Source organism: Anomalospiza imberbis, chromosome 5, assembly GCF_031753505.1.
Source record: "Anomalospiza imberbis isolate Cuckoo-Finch-1a 21T00152 chromosome 5, ASM3175350v1, whole genome shotgun sequence".
Taxonomy (NCBI): domain Eukaryota; kingdom Metazoa; phylum Chordata; class Aves; order Passeriformes; family Viduidae; genus Anomalospiza; species Anomalospiza imberbis.
The window spans coordinates 50,663,111-50,678,579 of NC_089685.1; the positions used below are offsets into that span (position 1 = coordinate 50,663,111).

The window sequence follows — 15,469 nt, forward strand, 5'->3', positions numbered from 1 at the left end:
TTATCAAGAGATGCCTCGCAATGATATCAGCCAGCTCTTTATGGATTCTCAGATCAATCCTGTCATACCCCATAGACCTGTAGGGATCCAGCTGGAGCAGCAGATCCCTCACACCTTCAGGGTTAACTCAGAGTTTATCATTCTCATAGTCACAGTCCTCTGTCTCAGTGTGCTGGGACCTCTCTAGTTCATCATCAGAGCTGAAGACAGAGGCAAAGAAAGCAGTAAACATCTCTGCCTTGTCAATGGCCCTGTTTGTGAGGTGACCATCCTCATCCTGTAATGGGCTGATGTCATTTCAGCACTGCCTTTTGCCATTAATGTATTTTTTAAACCCTCTTTTTATTGTCCCAAATATTTCTGGTGGCTTCAATTGCAATGAAGCTTTGGCCACACAAATTCTCCCCCTACAGTGGTGAGCAGCATCTCCGTATTCCTTCCACATCACCTGACCTTGCTTCCACTGGGCGTACACCTTCCTTTTTTACCTTATCTCCAAAAGAAATTCCTGTTCAGCCAAGGTGGCCTTCTGCCTCATCCGCTTGAGTTCCAATTTTTAGGAATTGCCTGTTCCTGTGCCCTCAGGAGTTGGTGCTTAAAAGTGACCAGCACTGATGGACCCCAGGACCTTAAAACCATTTTCCCAGTTGTGTTGGCTCTCAAATCAAATCTCAAATTTTGAGGGGAAAAAAATAATCTCCTTTTTTTTCTCAAAAAACTTGAATTCAAGACCTCAAAAATCTCAAATTGACAAACCAAAACCACTACACCAGGGGACTTAACTTACTAGTTCCCTGAGCAGCCTGAAGTCGCTCTTCCCATGTCCGGGGTTGAAGTTTTGTTGGCACTTTTCCTCCTCTCACGAGAGATTTTAAACTCGATGGCTTCATGGTTGCTGTGGCCAAGACAGCCACCAATCTCCACTCAAGAAGATCACAAAATCCACTCTGTTGACAGGCAACAAATCAAGGAGGGAGGGCATCTTTCTGAGTCAGCCCTCTTAGTACCTGTAGCATGAAGTTGTCATCCAGGTGTTTCAGGAATACATAGGTAGTATATGAAAATTGTGTTAAAGAAACAGAAAATATTTTAAGGCCTGCTGTGGATCTGATGACCATCTCCCCACCTAAATGTGTTCCCTGTGTGTCCAGGTCATTGTATTGTAATCATGTATTTGAAATTAACCTCTTATGAAATGAGAAGAGGAGACTAAAACATCCTGGAATTCTGCCTGTGCCAAATCAAAGCTTCTGTCTGGAAGATAAAGTGTAAGCAATGTGTGGTTATTGCTCTTTTAGATATGCAGTGACTAATAAATATGAGAAATATGTATATCAATTTTAATAGAATCTTTTCCTAAATGCCATTATTTGCTGAAAAGTACAGAAGGGAAGACTGATGTAATTTATATGTAAATTTAATGTGAGCAGGAGTATGTTTCATGATTTCTCAGACAGTGCTACAGCACACTACTGATTAAACACTCCATTGCAGACCAAAAGAGACAGAGTCATCAATTTTTATTTGAAATGAGTTGTATAAAACAACATATTAACTTTGCTGTCTGGTCCTGTCCACCCCCCATCCATTCCTCCTCTCTCCACCACTCCTCCTTTCCCTCAATTAAAAAAAAGAAGTTTCCTGCTCACTCCACTAATCTTCACTAGTGGTGCTGAGGAGTACTGGATATGCTGTTCCAATGTGGTGCCCATGGCGCCAGACAACCACCTGTAGCTCGTACTCATCTATCTTCACTGTTTCACGTGTGACCCTTTCTTCAGACAGCAGGAAAATGACTGTGTAAAGGGCAAATTCAAACTCCGGGCTGACACCAATAAAGGTGCTTCCGACTGGCTTCACTGAGCCCTTCCAGCTGAACTGGATGCTCAAAACTTGGTCATCTTCATCAGGCTGAAAGCATAAATGAAACAACAGAATAATCTCCAATACAGCTGTGACTGGACAGGTAGAATTTCTGATTGCAGATTTTTGAGAGCTTTGTACGATTTAGTCATCCTTGGTGTGCCTCAATACTATAGTTGGGGCAAAATCTTTTCCCTGACTTCTGGAGCATACATGACCATTTATCCCAGCTAAGCCTCAGCAGTGTTGCAATTCTGTAAACACCAGCATTACTTTTTTAAATAGTTTTTGCAAAAAAAGAAGCTGGAAGACATGTTATTATTCATTCTTCTTATAGACAGTTATGTACTGTATATACTTATTGCTGTTCTAAACACTGAGCCTATGATTGCATTATTACACTTGTTTCATTACAACTTTTATCTCTGGATCCATTTGTTTTACTTGCAAAGGCCCCCAAAGGCTTGTTCTTACCCTGGTTTTGTTCTTCCGAGCCACATATCCCTTGTAATCAATCTGATTGCGCTTTTCCTGAAGGTAAAATTGCACCCAGTTGTGCAAACCTAAGATCTCTTTACCATGCCTTGTTTCTCCAACAAAAACGTGTTCAAAACCACAAGAATCAGGTCTGTAATGAAGAACAAAAAAAGAAAAAAGATTATACAGGTCTTTTGTATGTTTCATAGAGCCATAGAATGGTTTGGTTTAGAAGGTATGTTAAAGCCCATCTCATTCCAGCCCCCTGCCATGGGCAGGGACACCTTCCACTAGCCCAGGCTGCTCCGAGCCCCATCCAGCCTGGCCTTGGATGCTGCCAGGGATGGGGCAGCCACAGCTGCTATGGGCAACCTGTGCCAGGGCCTCACCACCCTCACAGGTAAGAATTTCTTCCTCATATCCAATCTAAACCTGCTCTCTGTCATTCTGAAGCCATTCTGAAGCTGTCTTCCAGTTCTGTGTGTAGCAGATGGCACTTGGGCTTACATTTACCTGAATCAGAATAGCACAGAGATTATCAGTGCCCACACCCATCAAACATACCTGTCTCCTTCTTTCCTGGCATAGAGCTGGAACCAGATGTCATAAAGCTGATGTTTGAAATCAGCCAGGTTTGGCTTTGCTAGGTTTTTTTTCAGCAGATAGCCATGAGCTAGCTGAAGGGTAGAAAACCAAAATACATATACAGTTTATTTTTTTAATCAGGGTTTTCAGTGATAAAAAAGATCTGTGTTACTCACTCTCATGACTTCTGTTGCTAAGATAGCATCAAGGAAACAATTGTTTTCAACTATTTCTTCTGGAGTCACTACTTCTGCTACACCAGTTGATGTCTCATAGTTGTCCAATAAGGAAATAAAGGCTGCAGAAAAAGTGAAACTTTCAGTCTGCTCATATGCCTGATCCAGACATTAGAGTGCCATCATAAAAAGTCACCATAGAATATGCCTTGACAGCCCTTAGAGAAAGCCACTCCTTTATATGTCAGATTCTACTCTCAGGTATACTGTTAAGTGTAGGCCTCAAGGTGACTCAAGGGATCACTGCTGTACTTTTTATAGACCTTTTAAAAGATAAACAGCTACTGAGCTTCCTTATGGAGCCAAGTGCTGAAGTAATAATGACCTTCTACCAAAACAAATCGCGTCTGCCCACCACAATTATAGGCACAGGCTTAGGACCTTGAGCTATGCTGGCACAAGGTTTTGTGAGCATGATTTCAGTAGAGGAATAGCAGAGCATAAACCTATATCAGATGTCTTGAGCTTGAGAAAAATTAGGGAAGGAAATATACATTCATAGACATGGCTGAAGTATAGCCCTCAACAGAAATGCAAGACTTAGTTGTGGGTCTGGTACTATCTGAAAGGGCTTGGAAGTTGTGAGTAAAGGAGCAAAGATGAATTCGGTGTCTTTTTCAATGCATGGAATCATAGAATGGTTTGGGTTGGAAGAGACCTTAAAGATTATCCAGTTCAAACTCCCTGCCATGGGCATGGACACCTTCCACTATCCCAGGTTGCTCAGAGCCACATCCAACCTGGCCTTGGACACTGCCAGGGATGGGGCAGTGTTCTGGACAAACTGTTCACCATTATGTCTCAACTGCCCTCATAGGAAAGAATGTCTTTCTAAATTCTAATCTTAACCTCCTCTCTGTCAGTGTGAAGCCATCCCCCCTTGTCCTGTCACTCCAGGCCCTTGTCAAGAGTCTCTCTCCATCTTTCCTGTGGGCTCCCCTCAGGCACTGCAAGGCCACAATAAGGTCTCCCCAAAGCCTTCTCCTCTCCAGGCTGAACAATCCCAGTTCCCTCAGCCTTTCCTCCCAGCAGAGCTGCTCCATCCCTCTGATCCCCTTGGTGTCCCTGCTCTGGCTCCAGCAGCTCCCTGTCCTTCCTGTGCTGGGCCCAGGGCTGGATGCAGCCCTGCAGGGAAGGGGGTCTCAGCAGAGCGGGGCAGAGGGGCAGAATCCCCCCTGCCCTGCTGCCCTGGGGCTCTGGGTGCAGCCCAGCACAGGGGGGTTCTGGGTTGGGGCAGGGCCAGATCTCACCCACAGCACCCCCAAGTCCTTCTGCCAGGGCTGCTCCCTTTGCTCATCCCCAGCCTGGATTGATCCCAGGGGCTGTTCTGACCCAGGTGCAGCACCAACACTTTGTCTTGTTGAACCCTGTGAAATTCCCTCGGGCCACTTCTCAAGCTGGTAAGTGTCTCATCCCTTTTACTTTGTAATGGAAGAGCCAGATAATTCAGATTTTGCCTGGGCCACAAAAGGATGTTCCTCCTGAGGCTCAAGTACAGGTAATCTCCAAGCAACTGTTACAAAAACTCCCTTCAAACAACCTGCAGTCTGATGATCCTCACCACCATCCAAATTATATATAATGTTATATTTTAGGCAAACACGTCAAAAACAGCACAGATTGTTTTATATCACATCCACCATTAACAAAATAAGAGGTCTCACTTGCAAAAGTTTTTATACTCCTCAGGCGTTCTTCGCTTACATTGTGAAACAGATGTCTGGCTGCGTTATCCTGGACAGCACTGTCACCTTGCTGTGCTGGACCTGCTTTTCCCTAGGAAAAATGGAGGAAAACAATGTAAGGAGTAAGATGTCCTTTGAGGACACAGTGCCTGCCTTTGTGATAGCCAAACCAAACCCCATAATGCTATCAGGATTCTTTGCTAGGAATTGTCTTCCTGTGAAATGAGAGACAACATTACAGAACTACCAGCATAAAGAAAAAAGACAATCTCTGACATCTGTAAGAGCCTGAAATTTCTGTTTACTCAGAGATGATTGTAATGGCCCATGTGATAGTTCAGTTCTGCTCAGTAACGAGCTGTGTCATTATACTACATAAATCACAAATGGTAAACAGAAGTAATGTAGAGCAAGGACTCCGTCCCACCACAAATAAATAAACAGAAGATTTGGGTACCTTCTGTCTCTGCAGTTTTAAGGAGGCTTTCCTGAAAATTTTCAAATTTCTATTTCATAAAGGGCATTCTCAAGGCAAGAAGATAGAAGATGAGTAGTAGCTTGTTAACACGGGCAAGAGGTATCTAGAGCCTTGTTCTGACAAATGGAGAAACCATATGGGAGAAGTTTTCCCCACACACATTTTGGTGAGAGGTAGGTATCACTATTTTGAGTTTATCAGCAATAGGAAATTATCTGTTATAATAAGAAGCAACACTGGAATAAAGTGTTTGTTTGAGTAACATCAGAGTGAAGTGGGTTCTTGTGTGAGTACAAAACTGGATTGCAAATATTCTGGCCTGTTGCAATTTGTGGCCAAAACACATGGTCATGTTTGCAATGCACTGAGATAGCAAGGAGTGAAATGGCTGCTTATGAAATCTCTCACTCCTCACTCACATTCCCCTGGGACTGGAAGCAACAGTCCTGAAATCTTCACCCACCCCTCTCTGCTACTCCCTGCTCTCTCAGAGAAACCCAGGAATTTCTCAGATTCCTCCCTTATTCCCCTAGGAATGGTTTGGGACTTATCTCCCTTTCTCCCTTGCTGCAAGTCACCCAGACCACATGCACAAGCTGTCATTCACATGCTGAAACACACAGGGTGGAGCAGAACATCTCTAGTGCTGCTCCAAGTGTGGTTAACACTGAATTCAGACTATTTCTCAGGGTGTCTTCTTTTGGGGTCTTGAAAACCTCCAAAGACGGAGATTTCACAGCTTCTCTGGGCATCCTGCTCCTTTGTCTTTGTTGAATTTCATTATGTTCTTAGCATATTCCTCCAGCCTGCCTATGACAAGTGGAAGAGAAGCCCTGTACCTGAGCATACCGATTTCATCACTACAGTTTGTTGTCATCTGCAAAACTGGAAGGGTTGCAGGCTAGTTCCTCCTCCAGCTCACAGACAGAGAGATGAAATATTACAGGACCCAAGACAGACATCTGAGAGACTCCACTTGTAACCAAAGTCCAGGTAAGTGTGAACCATTTGTGTTCTCAGTACCATTCCCTCTCCTAAGGGATGCTTTCCCCACTGGACATGACAAAGCACAGGCAACTTTTTGCAGTTTTGCAGACATGACAAAGCAAAAGGCACCTTTCCTGCAGTACCACACTGCCCTTAATCCTGACTTAGCAATTGGTTACCTGCACGTCAATTGTGTAGTCTTTCCCAGGCCTAAAGCGGTGAACATCTGCATCCCACATCTCATTGAAAAGCTTAGAAAGTTCACGATTTAAGGCCTTCCTGCCAAGAAATACAGAGGAATACGTGTAAGGCACAAAAAAGGCACATGCTGTTATTTCTGCAAGTCACTTCTAGAGTCTTCTAATGCCACTCCATATTCTGGATATCAGCCTGGCATCAACTTTCTCTTTCTCCCCACACCTTCCTGTCAGTGCTGCTGTAAAAACCACAATACTTATGGTCCACATCCCTTTTTAAAGAATGCAGGTAAACTGTAAGGAAACCTGAGTCTTCCCTTAGATTGTCAGACAACAAAGTTCGTGTTGATAAGTATTCCCGTGGTTTTTCATGCAATGAAATAAAAAGGAAGATGGTGTTTCATTCCCGAGGGTTCTGTGCAGAAACCAGAGGCAAGCAGGAGATTGTTCCCAGCATGCAGCAACACTGCCAGCAAAACAGGAAGTAAAAAATTCTCCCTATGATGCTTTTCTCGCAGCAGTCTTATAAACTCTTCCCTTCCTCCTTCAAGCAATATTCCACACAGAATGGTTTCCTTTGCCATGTGATTATCCCAGCATAAAGGTAGTGGTGACAAAGGGTAAGTAAGGCTCTAAACACTGTGTCTGCATACAATAAAAATCCCTCATGCACTGATCTCTTATGCACATACCTACCCAAGCTTCTCCTTCCCTAATTTTTAATGGATTTTTGTCCTGCATAATAGTGTACAGTTTTCAGAAGTCTGTCCTTTTGTCTATTAACAAAATTTAGGTGGGGTTGTGTGTTGGTTTTGTATAGCCTGGTTTTTGGTAGCTGGTGGGGACACAGAGGTGACTTCTGTGAGAAGCTGCTGGGAGCTTCTGCTGTGTCCAGCAGAGCCAGTCCCTGGTGGCTCTGAAGATGGACATGCTCCTGGCCAAGGCTGGGCCGGTTAGAGGTGATGGTGATGAGGCCTCTGTGATAACAGATTTAAGAAGAAAATCAACACAAATTGGGCACAGTTCTATTCCCAGCCAGAGAAGAGGAGGAAGTGAGACTATGTGAGGGAAACAACATGGTGACCCCTAGGTCAGTGCAGAAGGCGGGGAGGAGGTGCTCCAGGCGCCGGAGCCAAGGTTCCTCTGCAGGCCGTGGTGAGACCATGGTGAAGCAGCTGTGCCCCTGCAGCCCGTGGGGATCCACAGGGGATGCAGAGGTCCACCCACAGCCCATGTAGCCCCCATAACTACATGGGGATCCATGGGGGATACAGAGATCCACTCACAGCCCATGGGGATCCATGGGGGATGCAGATTCACCCACAGCCCGTGGGGGAGGTGCCCACACTGGAGCAGGTGGATGCCTGGAGGAGGCTGTGATCCAGTGGAAGACCTGGTGGAGAGAGAGGGCCCTTGCTTCCAGGCTGGAGCAGCCTGCCCTTGGAGGACTGCGCCCCATGGGAAGAGAGACTCACGCTGCAGCAGTTTTGGGAGGACTGCTGCTCGTGAGATTTGGACCCACGCTGGAGGAGTTAATGGAGAACTGTCTCCCGTGGGAAGGAACCCCACAGTCTCACAGAGGAAGGACTCCTCTTCCTGAGCAGCAGAAGATCTTGGGTGATGAACTAACCAAAAACCCCCTTGCCCTGTCTCCCTGCGTTGTTGGTGGGAAGGAGGGAGGGGCTTGGGGAAAAAAAACGCGTTTTAATGGCTTATTTTGTTTCTCATTATCTTCCTCTGATTCTGTTAGTAATAAATTCACTTTGTACTTCTAAGTTGAACCTGTTTAGGCCTTGGAGTGTTTTCTCCCGGTTCTTATCTCAACTCATAAATCCTTTGTTCATTTTTTTTCTCTCCTCTACCCAGCTGTGGTAGGAGAGGGTGAGGGAATGATTCTTGTGGGTGCCTGGTATTTGGCCAGTGTCAAACCATGACAGGTTGTTATTGTGATGAAGCGCCCAGAGGTAGCTCCAGTTTCAAGTTCATTATGTCCACAGTAAGAGGGGACCAGGACAACAGAGTGGAGAAAAAGAGAGGTAATTAATCTTTAATTAATTAATCTTAAATTTAATCTTTAATTAACTGACAGTGAAATCAGTTACAAACCAGCATATGAATCAAAGCCTAGAGAAGAACTGCTTGATAATTTTGAATTCTCCTCCAAAAAAGAAGTTTTGCATAAAAGAAGAAAGGTACAGAAATCTGTCAACAATTGGTATTTCTTTCAAAAAGCTCTTGGAACAACCTGCCATGATTTTAACAACTGGTTTTCCCAGACTGAACCAAGGCACATTCAAGCCCAGCTCTGAACCTCTGACTGATGTAATGTCTTCTCCTTCTGCTCTGCCCGGGATAGAGATAACTTGCTGCATCCTCCTGCCAGTGGCAAATTCCATGCTTTCTAGCAGGAAGAGCAAACAAAGACCGGGACAAAGGCACAAGGGCACGGCAGATAACGCTAACTACAGCAGCTGCCACACCTCAGCCCGCCTGCAGCTGTGGATCTGAGCCGCTGTGTTCCTGAGCGACGCTGGAGGCACTGATGGTCCATTTTCCCTTGGGTTCTCTGGTACTTTGGGATAGCTGTGGATGGGAAATCTAAAAGATCACTTGAATTTTTAACTGGGCTTGAACAGGTGTCAATACCTGAAAAAATTATTAGAAATTCTAGTGTATGTGAGACAAAGGATATGTTTGTTTCCAGGGTTAAACAGGAATGTGAAGGAAGATTTGTGCTTGGAACAGGTACTTGCATGGATCTCACAGTGGAGAAGAAGGAGGCTGTAACAGAGGAGCTTTATTCAGCTGCTGCCCAAACCCCAGGCTCTGGTTGTACAGTAAGTGGGGCTTGTGGGGCACTGTCAACACTGGCTGGGCAGCCCAAACGAGGCCCTTGCTCAATGTCCCCGGGAGCTGCCTGAGAAGCCACCAACAGCAGCAGTTTTATTTATTTCCAGCTGTGGTTCCATATTCTTTCTGGAATCTAACGAAGAGCAAGCCCTTCTCAAAAAAGCTTACAAACCAACGCCAAACAGAAAACTGCTCACTTCAGCAGCTCAGCTGAAGGCCAAAGGACAGGGCTGGTGGGCTCACAGAACAGTACTGGAGATGTTTTTCAAACTTCAAGCCTTTACCCTGGACTGTCCTAATTTTATTGGATCACTTTTATGCTGCGTTCTGGACCCTCCTGCTGTCTGCTCCTCTGTATCAGCTTATCCTGTCTGTTTGAGAACCATCATATTATGTTTAATAGAGTTTTTACTTTGGAAGAAACTACTGCTGGTGAAGAGGAGTCTGCTGCCTGCTGAACATCCAAGGCATGTGGAACATTAGGAAGGGTGTCACTTGGGTTTTATTATAATATTTTGTTCCACAGATACAGTATTTTATATACATATCTTTTAGTACGTGTATATTTTGGTAACAGTCACCTATCTAGGAGAGATCTCTCATCTCTTTAATACCCACTTGCTCTCAGTCTGCTCTTAGCAGATTTGTCCTGTGTTTATAAAGCACTGTAGGGCTCTGTTTGACCTTCCCTCCTTTAGAAATATTATGAAATATCAGATGAGCTCAAGGTGTCTACTCAGGAGAGGATTACAATAAGAGTGTACCTACATAGTTCAATCCTCATTTTTGTTCAATAAACTATACTTCTACTAAATGTATTTCTCCATTCAGGAAACTTGTCCCAAAACTGAAATCACTACATTTTATCAAGTAAAAGCCTTTACTGTCCTTTATCTCTGCTAGGTGCTACCACAATATCATCATGGACTTTTTCTCTCCTTTTTGTTGTCCCTTTAGTTTCCAAACAGGGAGAGCACCTGTTTATGCTGCAACTGAAGACTAAAAAAAAATATACCCTTGCCAAAGCAAAAAACTTGTCTAGCAACTTACACAGTCATCTTGTAAAAACTCTTTCTGGAGAGTATCTCTTTAAAAAGGGCCATAAACTTAGCTTACACATACAAGGTGACACAACTTCAATGAGAAGATGCCCAACACCTTCATGGAAATCTATGACACACCAGCATGTAGGTGAGGTTGTCCTGGAAAATGGTATTGTGTATTTTCTCCCTGGTTTTCAACACAATGGCATGGATGACTCAAAACAGAGATTTTAATCATCAATTCTCAATCCCTTCCCTATGGTGAAAGCTCTGAGTTGTTAGATTTATGCTTTCACATAGAATTAATTATTTCTTTGTGAGAAGTCTGGCCAATTGGATTTTGTCCAGTTGGAGCTTTGCTTGGATGTGCTTACGTGAGCAAAGCACCACCCCAGTAACAACACTCAGTCTGCACTTTTAAGAGCTGAGAAAACCTGGGGGAGGCTCTTTGCAATAGCAACTGATGCACCAGCAGTGTGTTTAGAGCCAAAGAATCTAACATCTCCATTTTATTCTTCATTCTACCCAAAACAATGCTACAAGCAGAAGACTTCATTGCTATAAATCAGAAATTATTCGAGACATGAAAAGAATTAAAGGTCAGTGGCAAATAATATGAGCAAGTCAACAGTGTTAGAGCAAGAACAGGTATTGCAAATGGGTCACATGAAGCCCTGCAAATAAGGTCTGATTGAACACCTTCTCCAAAGTAAATTTACTTTCAGAGATCCTTTCAACACAATGCAATTTTATACAGCCTTTAACTTTTACATAGAGAAGAAAAGGATTTGGGACACCTGATGAGCAGCCCTTTACAAGAAGTCTCCAATCATTTAAAAAACTTGGTTCAAATGTTGTGAAATACATGAAACAGCTTTTATGGCTAACCGAAGATAGAAACAATTCTCTAGATTTTCATCTTATGCCAGTGTCTATGTCTTCTATTTGAGTCCAGTGGCTGGGTTTTTTTTTTTGTGTGTGTGTGTTTGGTTTTTTTTTGGGGGGGGGGTGGGTTTTTGTTTGTTTGTTTGTTTTTTGTTTTGTTCTGTTTTTTGGGTTTTTTTTGGTTTTTTTTTTTTTTTTTTCCATTTAAAGCTGGTATTTGAAATACCAAAAGATACATAAGGCAGGTTTTGTATGTGGAAAGGAAAAGGCAATGTCAAGGGGCAAACATGAGAGTGGAACAATCTGTCAAGGTCCTGGGCAGGCAGCTGATGTTTGAAGAACTGATTCTGAGTTACCAGCTATATTAAAGCACAATCTCATTTTAGCATCACCTTTATTTTAAGCTAGTGGTTCAGTAGCCTCACCGATATTTTACACTGCAGTAAGTTAGTAAAACAGAACAGAAAGAGGAAGAGGGCTCTTGCTGTGCTGCATGTCATGTAATATTCACCCTTTTTACAGAAAACTACATATCCCATCCCCACTACCCTGCCTGTTAGAGGAGAATTAGTATGATTGTCTCTTACCCACTTGCCATGCCAGGAAGAAGTTTTTCTCTTGGGAAATATTCTGAGCAGGGAGAAGGCAGCCAGAAGCTCAGCAATCCTCCCGTAGTCCAAGGCACGGGCTGGGCTCCCCTTACGCTCCTCCTGCCCGCTGAGGACTGTCACTCAGCCTGGCAGGAAGGCACAGGAGAGGCAGGAGGTGCCAATTCCCACAAGAGTCTGAGGACAGCGCCACAACTCACAGAGCTCTCAGTGCAGGAACACTCACACCAGGAAGCCAGAGGCACCACTAGCAGGCTCCTGCCTCACTTTATCTTGCAACACGGATTATTTGCCAAATGGGTTTTATGTCTCTGGATGAAGTTTTAGCCCAGAAAGAAGCACTGCAAGTCTGAAAGCCTTGAAATGGACAGGACATTCTAGTCCTGTTTATTCTGTATCCAGTTATTATTTGACAGTAGAAGGGAAGATGATAATTAATCTGAGATAAAAAAAAAAAATCAAAGGTGGTGAAGGAAAAAAACCCAACAAATGCATCTCTACTTACAGCTGAAACTGCTAAGTGTGATCTTGTGAATATTAGGAGGTGTTATAAGCAGGAAATGTTTTAGAAAGGCAGAACTTTCCATGTGCCACTGGAAGCAAGTGCTGGAAGGTGCTGGTGCCTGTCCTGGGAAGCTTGCATTCATTATGTGGCTAAATCAACCTTCAGATGGTTTAAAGCTTATTGTTGTTTGATTGGTACTTGTGACATCTCCTTCATCATAATTAATTTCTGAAAAGCATAGCTTTAGGTCTAAACTAGATATATGTATGTAGAGAAGCCAGAATGGCTTGATTCTAGCTACCAGTCTTACAAGGGTTCTGCACCTGTGGTCCATGAACCCCTTCAAAGAACTAATTTAGGGCTAAATAAAAAGCCCCTGGTGATGAAGACACACAAAATTGCACAGGGAACAAGATATGCAGCCCACTTAAAACACTTAAAAGTGAAGCTTCCTTCTGACACTGGTAGGAGAAATTAAACTATCTCAAAACTGAATATCCTTAATTTTAACAGAAATTTTCTTTACCATCTCTGGTTAGTATTTATTGCAGTTCAGGGTAAACAAGTTAAATAACAAAAATCCAGTGCCCTGGATTTGTCAACTGCCCCAGTTAATCAACTGAATGCAGGAACTCTTCTTCTGTGCTTTCATTTAAAATACAAAAGCCAGTGGACATATTCTGTCTATAAAAAATTGCAGCTTCTTTACTCACATTAGCAGAAAGAGCCCAGATGGGAGCCCAGGGAATTTTCACTTACAAGCAGCATCATCACTGGAGTCAAGGAATTTAAGTTAATCTTTAATAAAATTACAGCTCAGTAGCATCACCAGCAATTTCACAACCAACTGTGTACTTTTATGTGTTTTAAAATTTCTGTCTTTTGATTTGGACAGTGTTATAAGAAAAATGCAGAGATCCTGAGGAGAATGAAAGAGTGTGTTTGCTGACAGAAACTAAGCACTGATCAAAGGCAAATTAGATCAGCACAGAATCTGGGTCATTCCTGGGTCTAACACAGAAAAGGAGAGTGTGCAGAGAGCAGCCTTGGTATCTACATGGGTGTTATTATAGATATTGGCTTCCTCTGCAGCAGAGCCCAGCCAGTGCTTTGTCAAACCCATTGCACAAGGCAGCGGACGTGGGTTTTGTGCAAGAGCTGAGGCCAGGCTGCCTCTGTGCTCTGTTCCTCTTTTTCTGTCCCAAGGGAATGGGGAAAGTGTTTGGTGCTGTCTCACTCACACGTAGCCAGCATTTCCAAAGGAGTGAGGCAAAGAACTTCTAGAAGTTCTGCCTGACAAAACCACCACCTCAAGCATCAGATGCTGACCTTTGCCAACATAAAGGATCAAGAAGACCCTGGGAATAAAACATGTTTCTAAAGCATGTAGACATCTCTGTGCATTTCTGGCCTAAATATTTTGCTTTTCCAGTCAAGGTGGCCAATGAATAACTGTTGGTTTGCCACCTCTAGTCTGGTGCTTACACTTCCCGAGGGGAGAAAGAGTTATTTAAACCTCTTTGGTCAATCTAGGGAGGTGTGAGTGAGAACACGGAGTTTTACAGGCTTCCAGACCAAAGCAGGCAGGGCTCACACCAGCACAAAGGAAACGTTTGGGCTGGACAGGCTCATTCAGGGAGACAGTAAAAGCTGCCAGCTGGAACAAACACCCTGCAGATCTACAGCACACTCAGTCCTTTCCCAGGAAGAGGCAGAGCAGGTCTTTGGGTCACATTTTGCATGGAAGGAGGAAAGTTTATGAGACACTGAGGATGCTGGACATTCCCGTGGGAGCTTTGGCTATTGGTGCCAAGTCCCCACAAGCTGACCCACACTGAAAAGCAGTGGAGACACAGCCTGGGCTGGAAGCCAGCCAGGTCAGAGCACAGTGAAAGCAGAGCATGGGTACACTGAGGTCGCCGCCCTTCCTTAAATATTAATATTCAAGTTGGAGCCTTTCCTGCCAGATTTTTTCCCCACCAAACTCCAGGATCCCTGTGCCTGTCTCAGTTATCTCCCTTTTCCTAAGCCTCAGCCTCTCAATCCTGGAGTCCTTCTCTGTGGCCAGTGGTGTTACAATCCCTGCACTTACTGGGGAGTTTCTGGTGCAGCAGCTTTCATCCTGAAAGAGAAAAGCGTGAGGATTACAGAGCCAGGCATGTTCTTGTCATAGAAAAAACAGGAATAAATAACTCCATCCCTGCAGCTAAATGTGCATACCTGGACTGAGGCACAACCTTCTTACCATTAGGTTAGTCTGTTAATATTCTTTCACTTCCCAGTGCTAATTCCCAGGTTTAATAAGTAAATCATGATGGACTTATGGTATGCTCTCACAGCCAGATGAGCCAGCTGCACACTCAGCAAACCATGAGGATGGAAGAAAATATTTGCTTGGGCACACAGGGGCTCAGCACCACTGCGTGGGCCTAGCGGATAAGGGAGGACTTTTTTTATTATTTTATTCTTAGGACTGCCAAGCATACACCTTCCTTGGTTTTGTGAGAAACTGTCTAGGAATCATTGAAGGCATATTGTGAAGACATAATATGTGAAGACATATTAATTAAAGAGATTTGAAGTGTTTCATGTTTAGCACAGACACAAAGACACATGTGGTTATTAGTCACTGATTTTCACACATTGGTGTAAACCAAAATTTAAGGGAGCCTGGCTGAAACCGTATCTTATTGCACAGCTCAGTTCTGGTGCTTTTTGGATAAACATTGCTGTTAATTAATCCTTAAGGCAGAGAGAACTGGGATTGTTCAGCCTGGAGAGGAGAAGGCTTTGGGGAGACCTCATTGTGGCCTTGCAGTGCCTGAAGGGAGCCCACAGGAAAGATGGAGACTCTGGACAAGGGCCTGGAGTGACAGGACAAGGGGCAATGGCTTCACGCTGACAGACAGAAGGTTTAGATTGGATATTGGGAAGAAATTGTTCCCTGTGAGGGTGCTGGGGCCTGGCACAGGTTGCCCAGAGCAGCTGTGGCTGCCCCTGGATCCCTGGCAGTGTCCAAGGCCAGATGGGGCTCTGAGCAAGCTGGGCTAGTGGAAGGTGTCCGTGCTCG

General features: G+C 44.0%; 2 protein-coding genes across 6 annotated transcripts in view; one reads left to right on the forward strand and one right to left on the reverse strand.

Annotated features, from left to right (window-relative positions):
* Positions 1–7,204, forward strand: part of LOC137474273 (lactosylceramide 4-alpha-galactosyltransferase-like) — a 47,798-nt gene extending 40,594 nt beyond the window's left edge. The window contains exons 1-3 of the transcript XR_010999263.1: positions 5,145–5,497; positions 6,117–6,317; positions 7,060–7,204. The gene's annotated coding sequence lies outside the window, so the exon portion shown is untranslated. Of the gene's footprint in view, positions 5,498–6,116; positions 6,318–7,059 lie in introns of the transcript that reaches the window.
* On the reverse strand, positions 783–15,415 carry LOC137474274 (poly(U)-specific endoribonuclease-A-like). 5 transcript variants are annotated; one of them, XM_068190696.1, is made up of 7 exons: positions 8,989–11,069; positions 6,491–6,590; positions 4,826–4,937; positions 3,102–3,223; positions 2,905–3,017; positions 2,338–2,491; positions 783–1,911 (listed from the first exon to the last, which is right to left on the reverse strand). In XM_068190696.1, exons 1-7 carry the CDS (start codon positions 9,261–9,263, stop codon positions 1,654–1,656), a joined length of 1,134 nt encoding a protein of 377 aa, XP_068046797.1. In that variant the 5' UTR covers positions 9,264–11,069; the 3' UTR covers positions 783–1,653. The 5 variants fall into 5 exon arrangements, 1 of the variants encoding a protein (XP_068046797.1); XR_010999268.1 differs by lacking the exons at positions 783–1,911; positions 2,338–2,491; positions 8,989–11,069 and having other exon boundaries at positions 4,866–4,937; positions 6,491–7,030; XR_010999267.1 differs by lacking the exons at positions 783–1,911; positions 2,338–2,491; positions 4,826–4,937; positions 8,989–11,069 and adding an exon at positions 11,874–15,415 and having other exon boundaries at positions 2,905–3,223.
* Positions 15,416–15,469: the final 54 nt, after the last annotated feature.